The 24,326-nt window shown below is 33.7% G+C and overlaps 1 protein-coding gene across 1 annotated transcript; it reads right to left on the bottom strand.

Moving 5' to 3' along the window:
• Window positions 1-130: 130 nt before the first annotated feature.
• On the bottom strand, window positions 131-4,185 carry LOC112795913 (calcium-dependent protein kinase 2). The gene is made up of 8 exons (XM_025838123.2): window positions 3,226-4,185; window positions 2,481-2,624; window positions 2,197-2,349; window positions 1,658-1,773; window positions 1,143-1,310; window positions 914-1,041; window positions 688-787; window positions 131-607 (listed from the first exon to the last, which is right to left on the bottom strand). The coding sequence occupies exons 1-8, from the start codon at window positions 3,947-3,949 to the stop codon at window positions 533-535; spliced, it is 1,608 nt and encodes a 535-aa protein (XP_025693908.1). The 5' UTR covers window positions 3,950-4,185; the 3' UTR covers window positions 131-532.
• Window positions 4,186-24,326: the final 20,141 nt, after the last annotated feature.

The following is a 24,326-nucleotide window of genomic DNA, read 5'->3' as shown; positions in this document are numbered from 1 at the left end:
CCTCAAAAGCTGGTTCAACAAGTGTAAACTTACGAATTCATATTCATATCCGATGTGGGACTTGTAATAGTAGTGATGTAATATCAATAAGTAATCACACAAGAATGAGAAGTAATGACCAGAAAGAATATGCAGGAAAGGATTTCAAATTGAACAACTATATTTAAGCTTGTACTTCCATACAGATTCAGCAAACCAAACTTTCCTTGCCTCATTGGCTGCTCTTTCCTCAGCCAACATACAGTGATAAATCCTCATAGGGTATCATAGCTGATACTTTAACATGAAAATTCCGGCTTCAGTACAATAACATGTGACAGCTCGAATTTAAATTGTACCAAACAATACTTCAACAAATACAGATTTTAGTGCTATAGATAAACAACCAACCTTGCATGAAGATCAGGATTACAAAGAACTTCAATAGAAATCATCAACCCGAAAAGCGCCAAGTTATACATACCCTGGAGACATCTAATTAACATGTTAAGCCACTTGATCAATGGTGTGAAATTGACTGAATTCAAGAGATTTAGTGTAGTTGTCCGGGGTGTGGGGTTCCACTTCTCATCATTGCACAGAATTCCTCATAGTTTATTCTTCCATCCTGTTAGTTTAAAAATCTCAGTAATGATAACAATATTTTCATAAGGAAGTTCCCCAGATTTAAGTTTAGAACCAACTTACATTATCTGTATCCACCTCAGAAATTATTTCCTTTATAGTAGCTTCATCACCCATACCATGCTGTGTCATAGCAGTTTCCAATTCATCTCTAGTAATATACCTGTGAGTGAATTCAAAGACGGCAAAGTTCATCAGAGTCATTTCCAAGCCATAATTTTACAACTTCAAGAAGTTATTGCCAAACTTTTTAGAGTGGAATTAATAATTTGCTTGTTAATAGACTCACCCACTTCCATCCTTATCAAAATACTGAAATGCTTTATAGAGTTGTTCATCTCGTTCAAGTCTGTGCCTATGCATTGTAGCTGAGATGAACTCGATATAATCAATCGATCCGTTCCCATCAACATCAGCCTGATAATTATTAAAGCAAGTGCAACAATTCCAATTGAGCTTCGGATGCAAGGAATATGTTCAACTAATTAAGGTCTAAGGAGAGGTCTGTAACTACTTACAGCATCCATAAGTTGCTTCACTTCAGCCTCAGACAGTCTTGATCCGATTCGGGCCAAACCTGTCTTCAGTTCCTCATAGGTGATAGTGCCACTGTTGTCAGTGTCCATATTTGCAAACATCGCTTTGAGACCTTTAATCTCTTCTTCGGATAAACTTTCAGCAATAACCTATGAAATAAGTTGTAACTGGAACTCAAAAAGATGAAATAACAAAGTTTATCATGCAGACAAGGCAGCATGATACCAGTATGTGGAAGTTTAAACCTTGGATGTGCAGGTTTTTCCATCTTATATCAGTGAATTGGACAACTATAGATGAATTCATCTATGAATTTGTATTCCTAAATTAAATCTAAAAGCATGATTTACTTTGACGGTTTTCTTACTAAGGGCTAAATGAACAGGTGTAAACCTTTTTCAAGTCATAGCAAAAGGGGTTCATAGCTTTATGTACCATAAAGAATGAAAAGGTTGAAAACAAAACAGTTCTCTCTGATCAGAGTTTGATGCCATACCTTCAATGCAAGCTTTTTTAGCTTGTTCATTGCCCTGAATTGTTTCATTCTAGACAGGACAGCACTATCAATTGGTTTATCAGATGCCTCTCCACCTTCTCTGATCCATGGATGTTCTTATCAAACAAATAATTAATCTTTGTCAGGCTACAAGACACGAAAAATAGACAAACCAGTGGCAACCCAAATGAAGGATGATAACTTATTTAGTTGATGGTTAATAATCTGATTGAAGAACTTGTTGCTATGGTACTTCTGTTTCCCCAAACTGGAATTTTCGGTGACACTCAATAGAATATCAATATTTCTAGTTTTCACCAACAAAATTATTCAATACTTAAAGGTTTTATAAAATGGACAAGAATAGCAAATAAAAGAATTCACAGCATAGTAACGAAAGAACAGAAGGCAGCTGAACTTTGAAACTAATACTAGAATAAGATAATAAAGGTTTTTAATTTAATAACAGAAACACTTATGTCATAAAAATTACTGAACAAAACCGAATGTCATGAAAAAATAAGACAATAATATAGTACCAAGGACTTCAGCAGAGGTGATCCGCTTCTTTGGATCCTGTGTCAGCATCTTCCTGACTAGATCTTTAGCACTATTTGATATTGATGGCCATGGTTCACTTTCAAAGTCAATTACACCTTCTAATATGGCATCAAATATTCCCTTCTCAGTTTCTGCAATAAAAACAAAATAAGTTTAGCATCATATGCCAGTCCAAATGTATATCAGGGTGCTAATTGTCAAATTAGACACTTCACCATAAAGTGCAAACATGCAACCTTGTCAAACTATAATTTGTACTTACCAGCCCAGAATGGAGGTACACCACTCAAGAGAATATACAACATGATGCCTGCACTCCAGATATCTATTTCCTTTCCATAACTACGACGCAATACCTCAGGGGCAACATAGTAAGCACTTCCTACCATATCACGGTAAACCTTCCCTGAAAAAAAATATTTGATACTCAAATACTATCAACAGATAAATTAATGACAATGTCATGTAGTTCCTTTGGAACAAACCTCATCTAAAATTCTGATACATTTAATCACATTTACTAGTAAAACAAATTATCACTTACAATGGAGCAATCAGCTACCTACAATGAAAATCAATTGGTGGAACAAGGTGGAAAAAGGACCAGGGGTGGAAGGAATTTTAAGAGTTCAATGTTTGGATTGAATAAAAATGGATGGAGTGGAATAGGGAAGGATGGAATCTATTCCATCCTAATGAGATGGAATGTGAATCTCTTCACAAGTATATTCCATTGCTAAAATATCCAAACAACAGAACGAAACTATAGTGTCACTCTACTCAATTCTCTTCCATTCCATCTTATTCCATTTCTATTCTATTCCACTACTACATCTCATGTTCTGCAGATTATGATATGCATATTATGTAATGTTCTAACTTGGCTAACCGAATGTACTACTTATGACCAAGCTTAATCAGAGCCTAAAAGGTGAGAACTCAGACATACAAATAGACACACTAATCATATATAATATGCAAAGCAAGGTACTAAGTGAAGATTCAACCTTCTTCAATGAAGACAGATAATCCAAAATCAGTGGCCTTAAGTGTTGCTCCCTCATCCTTGCTAGAAAGCAAGAAATTCTCCGGCTTCAAATCGCGGTGCATCACACCCATAAAGTGGCAAATATGAACAACATTAACAATGGCCCTACACATGGAAGCTGCAGCTCTCTCAGAGTAATGACCCTGAGCAATGATTCTATCAAACAATTCACCACCAGCACAAAGCTCCATGACAAGGTGCACAGAGTACCTGTCCTCAAATGCACCCTTGAATTCCACAATGTTTGGCTGCCCCGAAAGATGCTGCATGATCTGAATCTCCCTCCTCATATCATCCCTATCAGCTTTTGAAGCAAGCTTCCTCTTCAAGATTGATTTGCATGCCAAAGTGCTCCCTGTTGAGTTCTCAGTGCAGAGATATGTGACACCAAATTGCCCTCTTCCTAATTCCTTTCCAAGTGTGTAGTGCTTCTTGATGTCCTCAAATGGCTTCCCTAGAATGGTTGCTTCAGACTTCTGAAATGGCCTCACATTCTGTGAAGAAGGTTTCGATGTGGTGGTGGTGGTAGTGGCTTGAACTTGCACTTGCTGAACCTGTGGCCGATTCTTTGTTTCTGATGTGTGACTTTGAGTCTGAACAGTGTGGTTACTTTGATGCTGGCTTTCAATTGATCCATAGCCACTTGTTGCTGGTCTTTTTTCCTTGCTACCATGGCACCCCATGATTGAAGTTTCTGTCTTTCTTTGGAGTAAGATCAGAAAGTTTGGAAATTGATGAGAATGGGAATGAGAAATCTGAGATTGAGATGAAGAGACTATGGGCTATGGCAATGGGGTACACACAGTGCAGTGCTTTACTGCTAGACAGCCACTACCAGACAATACAAAATTAGAAAAATTCAAAAGCCATTCATCAAAAACGTGTTTTTGCAAAAAGATTTGTATTATTATTCATAATTACTCTTTCATTTTTAAATCTTTTTCTTATTTATTTTAGATGGAATATAAAATTCATCTATTTATTTCTTTCATGTTGTTTTCAACAACCACAAAAAAGGAGATGGCTTTATATTTTTAGGTTTAAAGTAAAAAAAATGTCAATTTTGGGAACTAATTTATTTTTCTTTTAGAATCTTCAATAATAAAGTTTCTAACTTTTTTTATATTATCATATTTTGACATATCTATGACCATTTAGCGAGATATTTATAATTTATGATACGTTAAAATCTTGAGATACCTTTTAACTAATTATGAATCTAGCAAAATATGCTGAGTTTTATTTTTTGAAATTATTTAAATGTTAGATTTCATTTTAGTCTTTTCAAGTTAATTTTAGTTTGAAATATTTTGGTTTATAATCCCTAGCGCACTCTGTATTTTTCTATTTTGGGTAAATAACTGAGATTGGTGAAGTATGTCTGAACTCTGAAAACAAAAATTAAAAAAATGAAATTTCCAATTATTGGATTTAATACATTGATGTTTACACTTCGCAGGGCATTTTGTCATGTCCCAAAAATATCAATTCCTTTGTTTAAGGACAGAGCATTGCCTTTGCTTTTCAACAAAATATTTAATTAACACATAAATATGTAAATAGATTGTTACACCTTTAAAATTACGCAAATATATTATTTCCAAAATAAATACGTAAATACATTATTTCACGTATCTATATAAACTGTTATTGGCAGTAACAATTTACGAATACACAGAATCTGCTGCTGTCAGTCGTAGATTACGAGCAAACGTGGCAGCACAAAAATCGTTGTAGCCAGCCGCAGTTTCTACTTGTTTGGAGATGGTCATAAACTGCTATTGTCAGTAGCGGTTTATGTGGTTAGTGGTTCGTGTGTAAACCGCTAGAACCTATAGCAATTTACGTGGAGGGTAGCTACCTATATAAATCGTGGAAGACAGTCGCAAATTACTCGTTTGGAGTGATTTTTAGGTTGGTTAGAGAAAGAAAATTCTAGAGAAATGTCAGAGCAACTTGAGAGCGGGTTCGAGGTATCTGAGCGCCAACCTCCAATGCGATATCATGGCAGACGAAAGGAGCTTGTACTGACTGAACATGATTGCGCATATTGCCGGTGCCATTGGTGACGAGGTAAGTTAATTTTTTTTTAATGTTAGCATTTGTTAATTAGAAAAATGTTATGTAAAGTAGAGGAATTAGAATTTATAGATTAATCCCTATAGTTTGAAATTAGACTTTACATGTTAGGTTGTTAGTTTATTCGTTTTGGGTAACTTATTTTTTCATTAATTTCCAAATACGATTAATTAACTGAATTTAGTTCTCTTCTTCAATGGATATTATTGTCGATGTTTTGTTGGTTTATTTATGGAAATTTTATTGGTTAGGCTCTTATGAGTCCGTTTTTTTTTTATGATTTATCCCTTGTTTATTTTTTACAATTATTTTGTGAAACATTTTTTTGTTTTAAGTTGCCAAAGTTTGATACTTGTACTTGTTATTTATTTTATTTCGGTTGTTATTTTTTTATGATATGTAGTATTTATTTGGTATTATAATATTTGTATAATTGTAGCTGTTATTTAATTTATTTAGTGTTTTATTATATTGTCCTTGGTTAGTGCGTTCGTTGAGAGGTGGCGTCCAGAGATGCACACATTTCACATGTCTTTCGGAGAGTGCACAGTAACATTGCAAGATGTAGCTTTTCAGCTAGGGTTGCCTGTCGATGGGGAGGCCGTATGATACGTGCTTCAAATGTTCGTGATATGGAGAGTTCAAGAGTTATTTAGAAGATATTTTAGTTTACATTTTTAGTATATTTTATTTAATGTATTTTGATTTTGTTTATTTAATTACTAGATTGGGCCTTATGTTTATGGGCTTTAGAGTTTTTCTTTGTTTTAACCTAATAAGAGGTTACAAATACCTCCTTAGCTATTATAGTCGTAATATAGAATGATTTAGAGGTTTTAAACTATTTTTTTGGTTTCGTGATGAAACCATGGTGTGGACAATTGAGGTTGAGGAGTCCCTCTCTTGTTGCATCAGGGAATTGGTTAGATGGGTTGAGGAGTCCCTTCGAATCAATTCCCAAACCATGGCGTTGACAAGTTAGGTTGATGAGTCTCTTTCTTGTTGCGTCAAGAAATTGGGTAGAAGTAGAGTGATTCTCTTTGTACTCAATTTCAATCTATCATTTTTGTTTCTATTTCAATTTCAATATATCTTTTTTATTTAATTTCAATTCTTATCTTATTTATCTTTTTATTTTCGTATCATTTGGTATCAGAGCTCAGGTATTAGATTAATTCTTATTAATCTATATTTGTTCTTCTTTTATCATAAAAAAAAGAGTCCAGTGTCTGTTGCTTCTTTCTTTAATCTTTATGTTCTTGTGTTCTTATTTTTCGTTTGCGTTTCATTATTGTTTAAAAAATAAAAAAAAAATAAAAAAAGCATAAAGTGCAAAAAAAAAGAAAAAAAAAACAAAAAGAAAGAAGAAAAAATAAAAAAAAGAAAGAAATTATTTTCCTTGTAATTATTGTCCTTTTCATATATTATTTTTTTCCACCTACAAGATTCGAGGACGAATCTTTTTTGAAGAAGGGGAGAATGATACGTGCTTCAAATGTTCTTGATATGGAGAATTCAAGAGTTATTTAGAAGATATTTTAGTTTACATTTTTAGTATATTTTATTTAATGTATTTTGATTTTGTTTATTTAATTACTAGATTGGGCCTTATGTTTATGGGCTTTAGGGTTTTTCTTTGTTTTAACCTAATAAGAGGTTATAAATACGTCCTTAGCTATTATAGTCGTAATATATAATGATTTAGAGGTTTTAAACCTTTTTTGGTTTCGTGATGAAACCATGGTGTGGACAATTGAGGTTGAGGAGTCCCTCTCTTGTTGCATCGGGGAATTGGTTAGAAGGTTGAGGAGTCCCTTCGAATCAATTCCCAAACCATGGCGTTGACAAGTTAGGTTGAGGAGTCTCTTTCTTGTTGCGTCAAGAAATTGGGTAGAAGTAGAGTGATTCTCTTTATACTCAATTTCAATCTATAATTTTTGTTTCTATTTCAATTTCAATATATCTTTTTTATTTAATTTCAATTCTTATCTTATTTACCCTTTTATTTTCGTATCACCGTACCTTGGTGATTTTGAGAAATTCATAAATGGTGGCCGACCAGCTTGGGAGTGGTTTCAGGATCTATTCGGTGAGCTACCACCACCGAATAAGGTCAAGCAGATGACAATCCACTTTACATGGTTCCACGAGAGGTTTAGGGTGTTACCAGTAGATGCGACCAAGGAGACTGTCCGTATTTACGCACGTGCCTATATCATGATGCTGTTATCCACTCAGTTATCACTGACGAGCGGCTTACAGTGTCAGAATGCCTCAATACATGAAGGGAATGTCCAGAACATGCGATGAAAGTAGACTCTATCTTCATCAACCTGATCACCTACTCTAGCCAGGGAGGTCTTCAGCAGAGCAACGAAACCGTCTATGGTGGAGGTGACCCCAAGGATCCAGCGGGACAGATCACCATATGACTCCTCCCAGTCGCCATAGATCTGTGCTACTGCCTTTTGCTTCGGCAACCACACCTTTCTATAACTAGGCTGAAACCATATGTCGCTTCTGTTGTCTCTTGCAGTACCTTAATCGGCACCGACGCATAAGCTCTAACCAATGGAAACATCCTCGCGCATATGACATGATAATCCAGCTGTTTGTTGTCGCTCGATATCAATGTGGCCATACACGTGTGTGGTCCGTTGTACCTCCTAACTTTCCATGTGCTCTTCCTTTTTTGCATGACTATACGAATCAACCACGTGCACCCGTTACCAAACTCCTTGCATCTCCCTTGGTATTTCAGATTGTCTAACTCCATAACTCTGTACTCAACTCCACGCAGAATGCTGTATTCTTTTATACTCAGCACAACTTCCTCCTTACTCTGGAACGATTGGCCAATCTGGAATTTCGTCAAAGGATTCGCATCATGCATACCCTGCCCCACGAAGGTTGCCTCTATATTCTGGTGTATGCCGATGGCTTCCAAGTTCAAGGCCGATAGGTGTGGAAGGTACTCTTGTGTTCCAGAACCGGAACCTCCATGGGTTGTGGGTGTACTGCTTGGAATATCATCATCACTGTCCCCACCAATATCGACCGGCTCCTCATCCAAATCTTACGTAACGCATTCTCAACTCGATTCGGACCTGCCTAAAATTCAAAATCAGGCACAACAGGAGCCACACTAGCATGAACAGCCCCCAGCACGTTGGGGCTCAGGAATCAGAACTGCCGCTGCAAACACATGCATCGATGTCGAGACACCACCGACTGTGATCGACTGAGGATTCGGTGCCGATGCCCCAGAGCTGTCGACACCATCTTCCAACTTTGCAAGCAACTCAGGTATTCTTACCTCTGGAAAACTATGCCGGCAGTTAAACAAGACCTGCAGGTCTTCATCCGACCCTATCACAAAGGTCTCATATCTCACACCAGCTGACACAATGGCAATGGAAATCTTGTAAAACAAATTTTTTACCCACTTTGTCCCACACGCACCGAGCTTCCGTAATATGCTGAGCTTAATCTCTGCCAACGTACTTGAAGATCGAATAAAAATACTCAGCGGTTCTCTATTCGTGAATTTCACACCATGCCTTTTGCTCTTTTGAATTTTTCCAGAGCAGTGGACTAAAGCCACAAAACTTTCTTCACCATCCATTTGTGAGAAATAACATTCTTCCTCCACCTTTGGCCCCTCCACGGTTTATATAGGCAGCAATGCTCACACATACTAAATGTAAACCGCTATAGGCTCTAGCGGTTTACACACGAACCACTAACCACATAAATCGCTACTGGCAGTAGCGGTTTATGACCATCTCCAAACAAGCAGAAACCGCGGCTGGCTACAGCGATTTCTGTGCTGCCACGTTTGCTCGTAATCCACGGCTGACAACAGCAGATTCTGTGTATTCGTAAACCGCTACTTATAAATACGTGAAACAATGTATTTGCATCTTCATTTTAAAAACAATGTAATTGCATAATTTTAAAGGTGTAACAATTTATTTATGTAAATGTCCTAATATTAACAATAAATGTAAATATTGAAATCAAAATCTCCAATATTTTTCCTTTCTCTTTTTGGTTCCAAACCAGTAAATTTGATGCTAGTGGTATTAGCGCATACAGATAAATATTTTTAGCCATACTACATCAAAAGTTAACTACTAATCAACTATTTATGTAAAATATATAAAATAATATATATACATAAATAATCTATGAAACACGGATACTTCGCTGAGTTGCTGTGTCCGCGTGTCGAATACATTTTAAACACGACATTCACCGACACTCGTACGACACCTGTGTCTGCGGTGTCCAATAGTGTCTTAATAAAAAATAAAAAATTTTTTACCGGACACACTTGGACACACCCAAATATTATAATGTGTCTTGTTATTTTTGTCATACTTCACTGTAAAATATTGCCAAGCTGGATCAGATTTACCTCTGGATGAACCAGTTTGGAAAACTTGAACAGCATTATCTTGTGGCTGTGGGTTACTTTGTGATTGTTCCATCTGTAACAATCAGAAAATCAAAGACCAGAAAATAACTTCAGAAAACCATGAACAAATAAATAATTCAGCAACAAAAATCATGAAGCAGCAAACAAATTCATCATGAACAAATAACCTCAAAAAATCAAAAACCAAAATCATGAAGCAGCAAACAAATTCATCATGAACAAATAACCTCAGAAAATCAAAAACCAAAATCATGAAGTAGCAAACAAATTCATCATAAACAAATAACCTCAGAAAATCAAAAGACCAGAAACATGAATCCAGCAAATAAATAAATCATGAACAAATAACAAATAAATCATAAAATCAAGCACAGAAAATTAGAAGGCAGTGAGGAGGAATAACCGAATAAGAACAGAGAAATACTGGCGGCGAGTAAAAGTGAAGAAAGAGGAGGCAAGCTCGACGACGACGAAAGAGGAGGCCAGCTCGACGACGACCAACGAGGAGGCGAGCTCGGCGACGACGAAAGAGGAGGTGAGCACGGCGACGAAACAGGACGCGGTGGTGGTTGCAGTGGTCAACGCCGTCGCTGCTGTGGCTGCGGGATGCGGTGGCAATGAAGGTGGGCTGCTCGATTGGTGGTGGTGGCTATGCGACTGCGATGAGGGGAGAGCTAGTTGCTGTGGGTGATTTCTCTTCTGGCTTCTAGGCGAATTCTGATTACATTAGGGCTTCATTTACGTTTAGGAATTAGGCGTTTAGTCTTTTTTTTAAGAGACAAAACAACGCCGTTTAGCACTTTTACTTTCAAACCAAAAACCGCTAACAAACCGGACAGTTCTCTCGATTCACTGGTTAACTATCGGTTTGACCGGTTTTTTCATCGATTTTTTGTCAGGCGGTTTCTGACCTTACCCGGACCGGCTAGGTGACCGGTACCCGGTTAAACCGGTCGGTCCGGTTCGGTTTTTAGAACCATATTTTTAATATATATTTTTGAAATAAATTTAGATATAGTATATATTATTATTTATTAAAACAAAAAGATATTTTAAATACTTGATATAATTAAAATAAGATATTAAAAATAATTAAAAAAATTAATGTATATTTTAATAGCAATAAAATATCAAAATATTATTATGATTTATCTAAAAATACTTTATATTTTATATGTATACGTGTCCCCATATTTTATAAGACTTTAAAAGTTCGCGTGTTGACGTGTCTCGTGTCGTGTCGTATCCTATATCCGTGTCACTGTTCGTGCATCATAGATAAATATATATTAATTAAGTTAATAATTAATTTTTTAATACACAAACTAATATTTTTGAAATACATTATAATGGTAATGGATTTATAGCAAGAATTTATTTTTTTTTTCTCCGCATCCTCTTTTTCAAATCACATTGTTGTAATTAAAAATTTTTCTATTATGATGAATTATCTTTTTCTTGTCAAGTTAAAAAATACTATGAAAAACAAAAGAAATTCCATCAACTATATTTTAAAGAACCTCAAATTTAATTTCTTATAATATTATTTACTTATTCCTGTACTTTACTGATCATAGTTGTGATGATGTAATTTATTATCCTTTTATAACATTTGATGGCTTGATGCCCCGCAATGTAATGCAATATTCCGAAATATTTTATCATTTTATCTATGAAAAATATTCTTTTCATTTTTTCACCTCCTTTCTTTGGACCACTAGAGCTTTTCTTTCACGGTGAAATATAATTTTTGTTTTCACCGTCGTCATACCTAATGATGTTTTGTTTCTAGGCTGATTTTTATGGTAATGGAAAGTATGAGTATGTAGTTATTTATTATGGGGTATGGGTGTGTTTCACCATAACGTGGAGCAGCTTTATGTGACATTAGACAGGAGCAATTCGGACCATACGAATCGCTATGAATAAAATATATGGTGTAAATCGGACGGTCCGATTTGCTAGGAGAAAAAATTTGAATTTCGAATAGTGCAATTCGGATCATCCGTTTTGTTTTTTTGTTTTTTTAATAAATAGAAAAATCAAATTGTAGGATCCAATTTGATTATTATAAGAATTTTTTGAATGAGTTTGAATAACTCGTAGGGTCCAATCTGTGGGGTTATATGTATATAAAAATGTGTAACTCATAGATAAGGCAGAGAGCGTCTTCTTCCCCACACCGTGTGTTCTTCTGCGTTTTTATACTTCTTCTAGTTATGTTTTTTTTTCTTATGAGGTTAAAAAAAATTGATTGTGAGGGTTCTGTTTTTGTTTAGGTTGTTGAGGAAAATGGATGATAGAGTTCTTTTAAGAGTATATTATTTTAGTCAGATTTGTTAGAAACATCTGAAGGAGTAAAATTTATTTGTGAAAATTCATTAGATGTTGTTATTCCCTTCACAATCTCATTTGAAGAGCTAAAAGGTGTCATATATGAGAAGATAGATTCTGCAATGTCAAGGAAGACAGATTCCATCACAATATTTGGTGAATTCGTTCAATTTCAAACCAAATATATAACCGATAAAGCGAGTATGCAAGAGATGTTTTCAATGTATATTGAAAGTCGTGGCCAGATGTTGTTCATCGAGCTGTACATTGATTTCGAACAATCTGAGGCCGACCGAAATATTATACGAGAAGATTACAATAGTGACAGTGAGGAAGAGTTTGAAAGCAATTATGAAGTTGTGGATCCAAATGGAGATGAAGATCAAGGTGATGGCACCACGGCTCCAAATGTGACAGATGTGGCAAATGCACTGGCAAATGAAGTGCCGTTCGAGGAGCCATCTTTCATGCGAGTGTTGGATTTGGAAGCCATGCATGCTCCGGAGTTTCCAGATTACATGAGCGCTGGTACGTAATTGCCTATTATTATAAGACGGATTAGAATTCCGTAATAAATTATATTGAGTGATGGAGCAAATAGTTAAATGACATGTGAAAGTATATTTAATTAGCATTTGTTTATGTGTTGAATAAGTTAAGTGTAGGATAATAATATTGTATGTTAGTTATTAATGGAGTAAATAGTTAAGTGACATGTGAGAATATATTCAATTAGCACTTGTGCAGGTGTGTAGGGCAATAAAAATTTTTGGTTAGTCATTGATGTAGTTAAATATTAATTACTGTTTGTTAAACAATATTTATTTATGTATTTATGTATTTTATTTATTATTTTGTTAAGATTGAGATAATAACCTGATGTAGAGTTTAATAATATGACCATAGATGTATTGAGTGTTTGACTTATCTTAAATTTCTGATAATATTATTTATATTTTTTAAAAAAACTAAAAAATAAATTAATTAACAAACTTACATAATCGGGGTGGCTGGGATATTTTATAATATGAAGTTCAAGACGATCAATATCTTTATATTTTAGTTTTTTTGACATTATAATTTTTTTTACTCACTTTGGGAAGAAGAATAAGATCTGGAGGAGGAAGGGAATGGGAGAAAGGTTGCCGCTGGAAGGAAGAATGAGCTCAACTCGAATGGTTCGAATACATGCAGTAAAGGGAAGCCGGGGTTAGTGGGGCACCGTTCTGGGGAACAATGGCTATTCGACACGTGGCAAGAGAGGAACAGATCGGACCCACCGATTTGTTGAAGCAATGCGCACCCTCCGATTTGTCAAGAAGATTTCGGACCGTGCGATTTGTTCACATCTGATCCCACACCATGGTAAAGCACACACACTATCCATATACCGGTCCTACCCCAAGGCTCTCTCCATAATAAAAATAAAACGCGTTGTTTCTATTCCATTACTTGCTAGTTACGTTGCTACTTTTGTGTTGCATTTTTAACCGGTAATCACCGAGTAATTTTATTGATAACTATTAATATAAATATATTTATATGAAAAAATTAATTAAAAATTATTAGATATTTTAGAATATTTAATTAAATTATTTAATATAGAATGTATCTACATCCTAATTATTAGCAGCTTTACAAATTAAAATCACAATAGACACTCACTTAGGTATCCACCGATTTTAATGAATGGATTTTGTTAAAGAGACAATGACTTTTGTGAATAATGTGAATAATAGATTTTAGAATTGACTCAATAAAATAAAAAAAAATCACTCTCAAATTATCCCCTAAACCATAACATTAGGATAATCATCCGTACACCTAATGAGTTAAACATTACCCATTATTAATTGTGCATGAGTAAACTAAATCAAAAGAAATAACCATCTAATTAAATAGTTATTATAATCATCTGCATACATATTAAATTAAACATCTGACATATCCATTATTCACATTATTTAATATTCTCATTGACTACCTATACTTTTTCTTAATGAATTAGTGTCACATTTTAAGGCACCGATTCTGGGTTGGGACCTCCATATAGTATACACATAGTGGGCCCAATATTTCTCAACAAAATAATCAAGGTTATAAAAATCGAATTGGTCATCGAACTACTCTGGCAACTGATTTATTAATTTATTGGTTCAATTGATTCAACCGTGATTCAACTAAAATAATTGTTTTATAATAAATAATAAATAAAATAAAAATAAAAATACTAAAACATAATTATAATTTGTATACCAAAAAGAAGAATGTTAATGTTGGCAAAAAACATACAGCTTTATGATGCTTCGGTGCCTAAATTCTATCAATGTTTTGATCTCATTTTCAAATGCCTTCTAATTAAACTTATCCTCCGCATCTGATTCCATGTGAAGTTTTTTTCACAGCAACAACCATACTTAAAGGCAACTCATCCTTGTAAACGGATTCTTGCCCTCCAATGCCAATGAGATATTTGTCATCAAAATTATTGGCAGCTTTATTGATGGTTTTAAATGCCCATTTTTCATGTTCTATTTGCTCGTAGCTCGCGATTAATATAGGATAAAGTAAATATCGGTTTTCGTTTTCCTTGTGATGGACCCAGAAAAGGAGGGACATGCCAAGTATTCGCTTGGGATCATGTCTTCTTGGGACTATTCTGGATGTACAATGCAATTTCAGTAGTCATATAAGTAATAAATATTTGAATACAAATAAAAATAAGAGAGGATAGGCTCATTAAAAAGATAGGAAGAATTGTCCTATAAGTAATTGAGTGTGAGAGCCAAATGAATTGAAAGATTCATGTTTGGTTTGGGAAGAGATCATAGATACCCATGAAATATCCAGTAAAATAGGTCTTTCATAATGAAATATAGCTATAAAGTAACAGTATTTAAGTATGCATATTAGCTGGGTAGCTGACCCTCGTAGTCCGTTCTTTCAAAAAGCAAAATAAGAGCATAATTTTTTCGCTATTTATTGAAAATAAAGGATTTTCCCTGCTTAATAGGTAAGCATTTGCTACCAATGAAAAAATTTGTCTCATCTTAAATTGTAAATTGAGGTGATTGAATTTCTACCAACCAAAAAATCATAAATTTGATACACAATAGAAGAATATATATATATATATATATATATATATATATATATATATATATATATATATATATATATATATATATATATCATTTTTTTTATTATGACTACATATGAAAAATTTGTTCCTCTGGTTGCATATCTTTGAAATACCAATCACACAAAGTGTTAGTGCTAATACTCCAAAGATAAGAAGAAGAACCAATAACATGACCAAGACTTTTGCATATGACTACTTGGGCATGGCACCAAGCCAGTGACATTATGACACAAGTCTTCCTTATTTTTCAATGATTCAAGTAAAGCATGAAGAAATGTTCTGTTATTTGGAAGAGGTCCATCTAACCGGTTATATAATATTTTGACAAAAGTTAAACTTGACCTGCTAATAAAATTAGATGAAATTGTGACATAAAAATTGTTGCGAGAGAGATTCAACGACTGCAACTGCTTCAATTCTCCAAGTACTCTTGGTATTGTTCCATTCAACAAATTTTCACTAAGATCAAGAGAATAGAGAGCTCCAAATGACTTGAATTCAGAGGAGATGCTTCCTTCTAGTTTGTTGTTGCTCAAGTTCAATTCCAACAAGTTAGGTAACTGAACAACTTCACCAATGTTCAAATCAAGAATTATCAAAACCAAATCAATCAATTAATAGAATCAGAGCATATCAGAATCAATATTCAAGATCATCAACAATCCTAAAAGTTTAAAACAACAGTTACAGTTGAAAAAAACTTCTAAAGAGAGTAGAGGTTATAGTATCGTTGTGAAAAATTCAACTTGATCGGACTTAGTCAAGGGAGAAGATGAATGTACTTACCTGCTCAATCAATTAAGGAACGGACTAGATCCTTCGAGACCGAGCATAGAGCGGGACAAGGAGCACGACGATGGGGTTGACGCAGTGGAACAAAGGCTGTGCGGCGGGACAGTGGCTGTGCGATGGAGGAACGAGGTGAGACCAGTTGCAGCGGCAAAGTTTGAGAGGAACGAGGAGGAGTGTCGCGTGAGTGAGAGAGTGGCAGAGTGCTTCGTTTGGATTTTGGAAAAGAGGTTCACGTTCGCAGAGTTATGGTTTCCCACAATGAACGAAACGGCACCATTTGGTGAAGATTTTTGAAAACCGGCTGGATTCTGATTTGGTTCAACCGATCGATTCTCGTCCGATTTAATGGTTCAATAGCAATTTTTGAATTTAGCGGTTATGGTTTCTAACCGAACGGTCTTGTTCATCAGTTCACGGTTCGACCGATTTGATTAGCCAGTTCGAACCGATTTTCAGAACCTTAAAAATAACGGACAATTTGTTAGATTTTTTTTTTAGTATTCTTCAATCCGACAGATTAAAAATTAATTTATCGTACAGACTATTTAAAAATTTGTCTGCTAAACCAGCCTAATTTGATTTGTTCCTCCTATATTTCTCTTTTGGTATTAAATATTTAGTCTACCATATTCTGACCTACATTTAAAGGCCCAAACACTAGGCTTTATATATTTGTTAAAACGAAATGGGCTTCAAACGAAGAAGTTGGGTCTTTTACTTGTGGTCTGCCCTATTTCTCAATGCCAACCTATTGCGAGCTAGTAATCTACCATGGTAGCATACATTGGGCCATCGTTACACAGGAAGCGAGGCATCATCATCATCATCATCATCATCATCATCATCATCATCATCATCATCATCATCATCATCATCACTGAATCCGTGTGACTTCATTTACATGGTTGGACTAACTTGTATCCGAGCCATTATAACCTATATCTGACCTAACTTAAAAAAAGTTAAATAATTTTTTTAGGGGTATACTTAGATTGGCCAAAAATTTGATTCGATCTGCACAATTTTCATCGGATCGGATTGGATATGGTATCCACATCTTTTAATGGCAGATCTGTTCCGATCCGATTTGCAAATGTACGGATCAGATCGGATATTTGATATTGAATATATTCGCATAATTAAACCTTCTCTTTTTAATCATATTTTTATGTAAAAAATTCAAAAAAATATTTCTTTCACACTTTTAAACTTATTTATTTCTAAAATAATTTTTAATCAAATTTTTTCTAAATAACAAAAATAAAATAATACAATATATGAACAATAATTATTGACTAAAACATACAAACAAGTAAATATAATACTAAACATACATATATCTATTTATTTTTAACTATTATTGTGCGGATCTGCGAATCCGCGAATTGGATACACGGATGTAGAGTAGATATCCACAATCCGATCCTTAAAGGATGCGGATCAGATCCTATCCGATCCGATCAATATGCGGATCTGATCGTATCCGCAATTTTTAAATCGGATACAGATGTTTTCTGCGAATCTGCGGATACGATCTAATTCATGAACACCCCTAAATTTTTCTACTACTTTAATTATTATCACTAAAGTAGTAACTATCGCAATTCTCAAACATAGGATAACTAACTTCTTACTTTATTAAAAAAATAATCATTTATTATATTAAATTTTTTTTTTCCAAAAATGACTAAGTTTCATTTATCCTTCTATAAATACTCATGTACTCAAATATCTTTTTTAATCTAATTTCATTTAAAATTTATTTAAACTCTTCTTAACTTATAGATATTAAATTTTTTTTACAACGAATAAATCGAAACCACCTCAATCTTAAACATTTAAATTTTACATTCAAACTCAAAATCTAACAATTTTAAATAATACATTAAAATGCTTTTCTATTTTCATTAACTATTTTGAAATAATGGATTAATATGGAAGAAGAATCACTTTCACGACGTACATAAAAAGTAGGTGGTTTTGTCTTTAGCAAAGATAATTTCATTTTAAATATTAAAGAACGTAAATAACCTTATAAAGTTATAATTGGCATTTGGTTTATAGACCATTTATGCAAATTAATCCAGTAAAATGAGGTCTTTTCTTTTTTTGGTGAATTTTTCTTTTCAAGGAAGAAAATATTTAAAAAAAATATATTTTAAATCTTGGTTGCTTTTTTAATTGATGTTTATCTTAATCAAAAATTGGTCTAAACTTTAGTATTTTGTTAGAGTCAAACCCTAAAATTGTTTCTGAAATTGGCGTCATACACTAAAATCGTTCCTGAGAATTGTATCAATTACATCTCTGAGATTGATAAAAGAGCACCATGTTAGTTCTTGACCCATTTTTCATTAACGATATGATGACATGGCTTAATGACATGGGCTGTTAGTAACACGTGTCACTCCGTGGTTTAGCCACGTGTAATGGTATGATGATGTGGTGACCAGTGATACGTAGCATGCTTATGTGGATAGTTGTGTCACGTGTCACAATGCTATTTGGCCACGTGTTCGTTTCTGCCACATATCGCAACAGTATTTGTTTACGTGTCGTCCATTATGTAATCAGTGTAGATGTACCAAATTAGTCCCTCACTTTCCATTAAGTGACTCATTTTAGTCCTTGAAATTGAATGTCGTGCACCAAACGATTCACTTCACTAGTTTTTTCTCATTTAGAACAGTCACTAATGTTTCTTGAGCCTCTATTTCGGATTTGAGAGAGCTTTATCAAGTCTCTTGAAAACTCTCTCATAAATGTCCCAAAGAGAGGCCATCTCCAAGTGTATCTACTACCCACAAAACCCAAGTCAATGAGTCTGCATTTGTTAATTCAAACATTGAAACGGTTGCAGCTTCTAGCATCCATCGGGCTGCCACCTTTCTTCTCATTGGGATCTCTAATTTCATTCTAATCCCCTACCATAATCTAGGGTGTATTAATATTGTTGGAAAGATTTTGAATCTTTGGCCAGAGCAAATTTTCAATGTGGGGTTGAGGACTGGTATATATTGCTGTCAAAAATTCATCTTCTTTTTCAGGAACTTCAATTTTAACATGAATATAGTGGTGATTGAACTCTAAGTGGGTGATGCTAAAAGCATTCTCTTTCCAACAAATCCAAATTCTCTCTATAAACCTCTCCGCCTCTTCTATAATTCAGTTATCAAAATCCATATTTCTAATAGCATTTTTAGTTCTGTCTCTGCTTATTTTGGTTTCAAGAAAAATAACCAAATCTAGCTTATATTGCTTGTAAATCTCTTTATAGGTGTGGCTAAAGGCCTTGCTAGCCACCCTTCTTATATTCCAAGAGAGAATAATCATTGGAAATAAAGAAGGAAGCTAATTAATTTGCATACTTGCAGATTCTTCCTCTTTCAAAGCATTGAGCTCAGGTGTTTTAAAGTCCACATCCTTGATAAGATTCTCTATGTCTGTCTCCATTAAATCCTTTTGGTTGGCTTCATTTTCTCCTGGGTCCAGAGGCTCTCCCTTTCTATATTGAGGTTGCCTCTGATCCTCATCGTTTATCACCATTCCATCTAGGTCTATAATGAGAATAGAATCCCCCTCCACTAAAATCCAGCGCTATCAGTGTTCATCCTATTTTTTGTGATTTCTTCCTCTCTTTTTGTGTGCTTTTGTTGATGAATTTTGTATGATAATTGCTTTCTTTTTCTTTGTCTATTTTGATCTAAGTATTTTGCTTTGTTATGCCATTTCTTTGTGTTTTCTTGCTCTGTATCTTCTTGCTGTTGTTAGTCTTTTGGTTGTTTCTATTATTGTGAACTCTTTTCTGTATAAATGGGGTCTTGTTGTTGTTGCCATTATCATGTTTTTCTATCTCCTTTGTTGCTTTTTTTGAGTTTTATATTATAGTGTCCAAGACATTAAATCTTGATATTGAAATTCTATTTTCTTCCTTCTCTTTTTCCATGTGGCTTGGGCCAGCTCCAGCCTTACCATTTTCTTTCCTATTTCTCCTTTGTTTTTGAATCACCATCCAAGGTTTGAAATTGTTGTTGTCAACTTTTATTATTGCTTTTCCTTTGTCCTTGGCTATTTGATTTGGTTCCATTTCTAGTTCCAACTATTTTTCTTGATTTTTTGCTTCTTCAGTTGCTTTGTTTGCTTCATTGGTTGCTTTGTTTCTCACTCTCTCCATATGGCACAATAGTTTTGTTCATGATCAATCTTCTCACAAGTAAAACATATTTGATATATACCTTCATATTCTATTTAATACACTTTTTCATTCACCATGTACCTTCTTAATAGTAGCTTTGTTAAGTCAATCTCTATACATAGTCTAGCAAACTTACCAATTCTATTTGGAAAGGATTAGTTCCACCAAGAGTGAAGCTGTTTATATGGTTTGTCTTGATAGGCAGAGTGAATACAAAAGACAGATTGTGCCGGTTTGGGATAAGTGGTCATGACAACAACATGTGTGCTCTATGTAATAAGGATGCTGAAAATATTTCTCACTTGTTTCTTGGGTGTGAATTTACTTGACAGGTATGGTGCGCATCGCTGAATCACTTTGATAGGAAGTGGTCATTTCCTGGTATTGTAAAGGAACATTTTCACAGTTAGACAGGTGTAACTACGAGAAAGGAAGAGTGAAAGAAATGGCTAATTTACTTCTTTGCCATTGTGTGGAACGTCTGGATGGAAAGGAATAGGAGGCTTTTTCAGAATGCAGGAAAAAGTGTAGAAGATACCATTACCGCATCTTTTCAGAGTTTTGAGGAGTGGAGGCATCAGAATCCCTTCTGTTGTTGATGGCAATGCCGAAGATGACAGCGGGATATGTTTTTGCTTTGTTGGTGCTACCTAGTTGTGTTTAATTTATGTCTGTCTTATTGTTTTGCACCACTCTTGTGTTGAGCTCCTTTGTTTCAAAAAAAGTTAGGTTCCAAAGTCTTACCGCCAAGTAGTGGTCATATATCTTCCATGGTCCTTCAAGAAGAGCAAAATCCAGGTCTTCTTGTGCATAAAATTTAACTAAATAAAACTCATTACCTAGGTCGATAACGTCTAGTTCTACTAATCTACCCCACATATTCTCGATTTTTCTTTTCATGGCAGCATACCCGATTTTCCTTCGCAATAGTTTTCCTATGAGTGACCTCCACCAAGGTTTCTAGAGCTCTCTATTGGCTTATTCATTTATAACTATGTTGAACAGGTCATGTCCCATGCTTTTTACTATTATTTCTGGTTTGTTTTTTTCTTTTTCCTGTTTCTCTGACTCTTTGTTCAGTTTTTCAGTTTCAGGTATTACTTCCTACTCGTCCATATCATCTTCATCAGATGCCTGAGAAACGTCTTATGATTCTGGAGCTTCGCCTGTGACTATATTAGCATAGGTGCGAATGCGTATCTCTTCTTCATTGCTCAACATCCATTCTTCTACTCAGAGAATGGGGGCTGAAGAGCCACAGAAACCTTCTTCTCTTTTTCGCATTTTTTTTAATGTTATGTTGGAGTAATTCTTGTTCTTGGTTGGAGCTATCTTCTTCTGCCGAAGCTCTATCTGAACTCCCATCTCCGGTCATGGTGTCAGTGGAGGACTGTTAAAATCTGAACGTTAGAATCCAAGTTGTATGAAGAGAAAAAATGTCTATTGTTGTGGATGCGTAACTGATTTTAATTTAAAATAAGTATGGCAAAATTCTCTTTTAAAACTCTAACCAAGAACCACAAACACTTATAGTGAGCGGTGAGCCCAACACAAAAAAAAAATTAGTACTTTTTGTGGAAGACAGACAAAATCCTAATTCACTCACTCCCACTCTCGACTATTATTAACCTAAATTAGGAAACAAGGTACGGAAAAAAAATAAGAAGATAAAAATTTAAATCGAATAAAAAGATACATTAAAATTGAAATAGAAAATAAAAAGGATAGATTAAAATTGAATATAAAGAGAATCATTCTATTTTTTACTTAATTTATTCACGTTATAGTTTGAAAATTGGATCGACAAGACTCCTCAACCTTCTATCAAATTTTTCAATGCAACAAGAGAGGGATTTCCTCAACTTCAATTGTTCACATCATGGTTTCGTCACGAAACCAAAAGGAGGGAATTTTCACATCTTTAATCACTGAATGACAACTACAATAATTTATGAGTCATTTATAACCTCTTATTAGATTAAAACAAAGAAAATCCTAAGCACACAAATATAAAGCCCAATTTAGTAACTAAATAAATAAAATCAAAATACATTAAATTAAATTGAACATTCTAAAAATAAACTAATAACTTCTAAATAATACTTGAACTCTTCATATCACGAATATTTAAAGTACATATCATTCTCCTCCTCTTCAAAAAAGATTCGTCTTCGAATCTTATAGTTGAAAAATAGTGTATGAAAATAATAAATACAAGAAAAATAATTTCTATTTTTTTTGTCTTTTTTCACTGTATATTTTTTATAATAAAATCAACACGAATGACAAAACAATAATGAAATATAACAAAGAAGACAAAGATGACAAAAACATAAAGAAGAATGCGAGAGATACTAAACTCTTTTTTTTTTTAATAAAAAGATACATTAAAATTGAAATTGAAACAAAAGGGATAGATTGAAATTGAATACAAAGAGAATCACTCTACTTTCTATCAAATTTCTTAACGCAACAAGAATGGGACTCCTCAACCTAACTTGTCCACGCCATAGTTTGGAAAGAGAGAGATTCACTCAACCTCACTTGTCCATATTATCATTTTATCACGAAATCAAAAGGGGTTTTCAAACCTCTAAATCACTCTATAATTACTATAATAATTTATGAGGTATTTGTAACTCCTTCTTAGGTTAAAACAAAAAAAATTCTAAGCCCACAAACATAAAGTCCAATTTAAAAACTAAATAAATAAAATTAAAATATATTATATTAATTTAAACATTCTAAAAATATAAATTAATAACTTTTAAATAATACTTAAATTTTTTATATCATAAATATTTAAAATACATATCAGAACCATCAATAGCCCCCTCCCCTTAAGCATTTGGTTATGCCAAGAAAAATAAATGGTGTCCTACTCTCATTTGGTGAGATCAGTTATTTTTTTTACATACTTATTCATATATTTTATAGAATAAATAGAAAAATTTTAATTTTTTTATATTTATAAAATAATTTTTTTATTTTGATTAACTAAAATTTAAAAGATTACTATTTTATGATAATGTTATATATGTACAACTATTTTTGTAGCTAAATTTAACTAAATTAACACAAATTCAATAAAAAAACGTGCATGCATTATCGTTTCTTTTTTTCCTATTTTTTTAGCATAAATTTTTTTTAGAGAGTAGAACAAATTATTAACATAGTACATATTATTAATATAGTATAAAAAGTTTTATACATATCACAGAAATTTTTATTGATAGCACATAATTTTTTGCCCCTAATGTAATTTGTTGGTTAGATTAGCCAATATTCTAAATATATGATCCTTCAAATTTTTTGTGTTGTACAGTTATTTCTGTGATGTAGTTATATTATTGTTTGGGTGTCGATATTTTGGATATGTAATTTTTTATATTTTTGTGTTGTGTACTAAAATTTTTATGTTATGCACTAAATTTTATATGTTGTATACTAAAATTTTTGTGATGTGTGTATTTTGTTAGTTAGATGTCAATATTCTAGACATGTATACTTTTAAAAAAAACTTGTTCTTGGATTTTAGTGCGATTAGGCTGCGTTTGTTTCTGAGAACAGGACAGTACAAGACATTGATGGACAGAGAAATAAAATTTTGTGTTCTTATATTCTATTTGGTGATAAACTAGAATAAATTATGAAAATTTAATTTATTCTCATTTTTTTCATTCAAAAAATTTGAGATGAAAAATATAACAATAAAAAATATAATTATGAAAAAGTAACAAGAATAATGAAAGAAAAAATAAAAAAATAAATTGTGTCTCTTGTTAGTGTCACTATGTCCTTTCTGTCAGGATGAATACAAAATACATTAATTCAGTGTCCTTGGACACATTGTCTCTGTTCATGTCTCCTCCCTATCTCAATATCCCGTCTCGGTAAACAAACACAACCTTAATGTCGCTCAAGACCATTCATTGTAGTTCTTAGAATCTAATTTGAGAGATATAATTGAAACTCTAGAGCTTTTTCTAAATCAGAACGTCTTGACGGGTCAGAAAAAAGACTTACATTGTTACGATTCAGCTGTAGCTGTAGTTATGAGAGTTGATTGAGCAATTT

The sequence above is a fragment of the Arachis hypogaea genome, chromosome 4, assembly GCF_003086295.3.
Source record: "Arachis hypogaea cultivar Tifrunner chromosome 4, arahy.Tifrunner.gnm2.J5K5, whole genome shotgun sequence".
Taxonomy (NCBI): domain Eukaryota; kingdom Viridiplantae; phylum Streptophyta; class Magnoliopsida; order Fabales; family Fabaceae; genus Arachis; species Arachis hypogaea.
The sequence above is the reverse complement of the archived record's forward strand: the minus strand, read 5'-3'. Positions and strand labels throughout refer to the sequence as shown.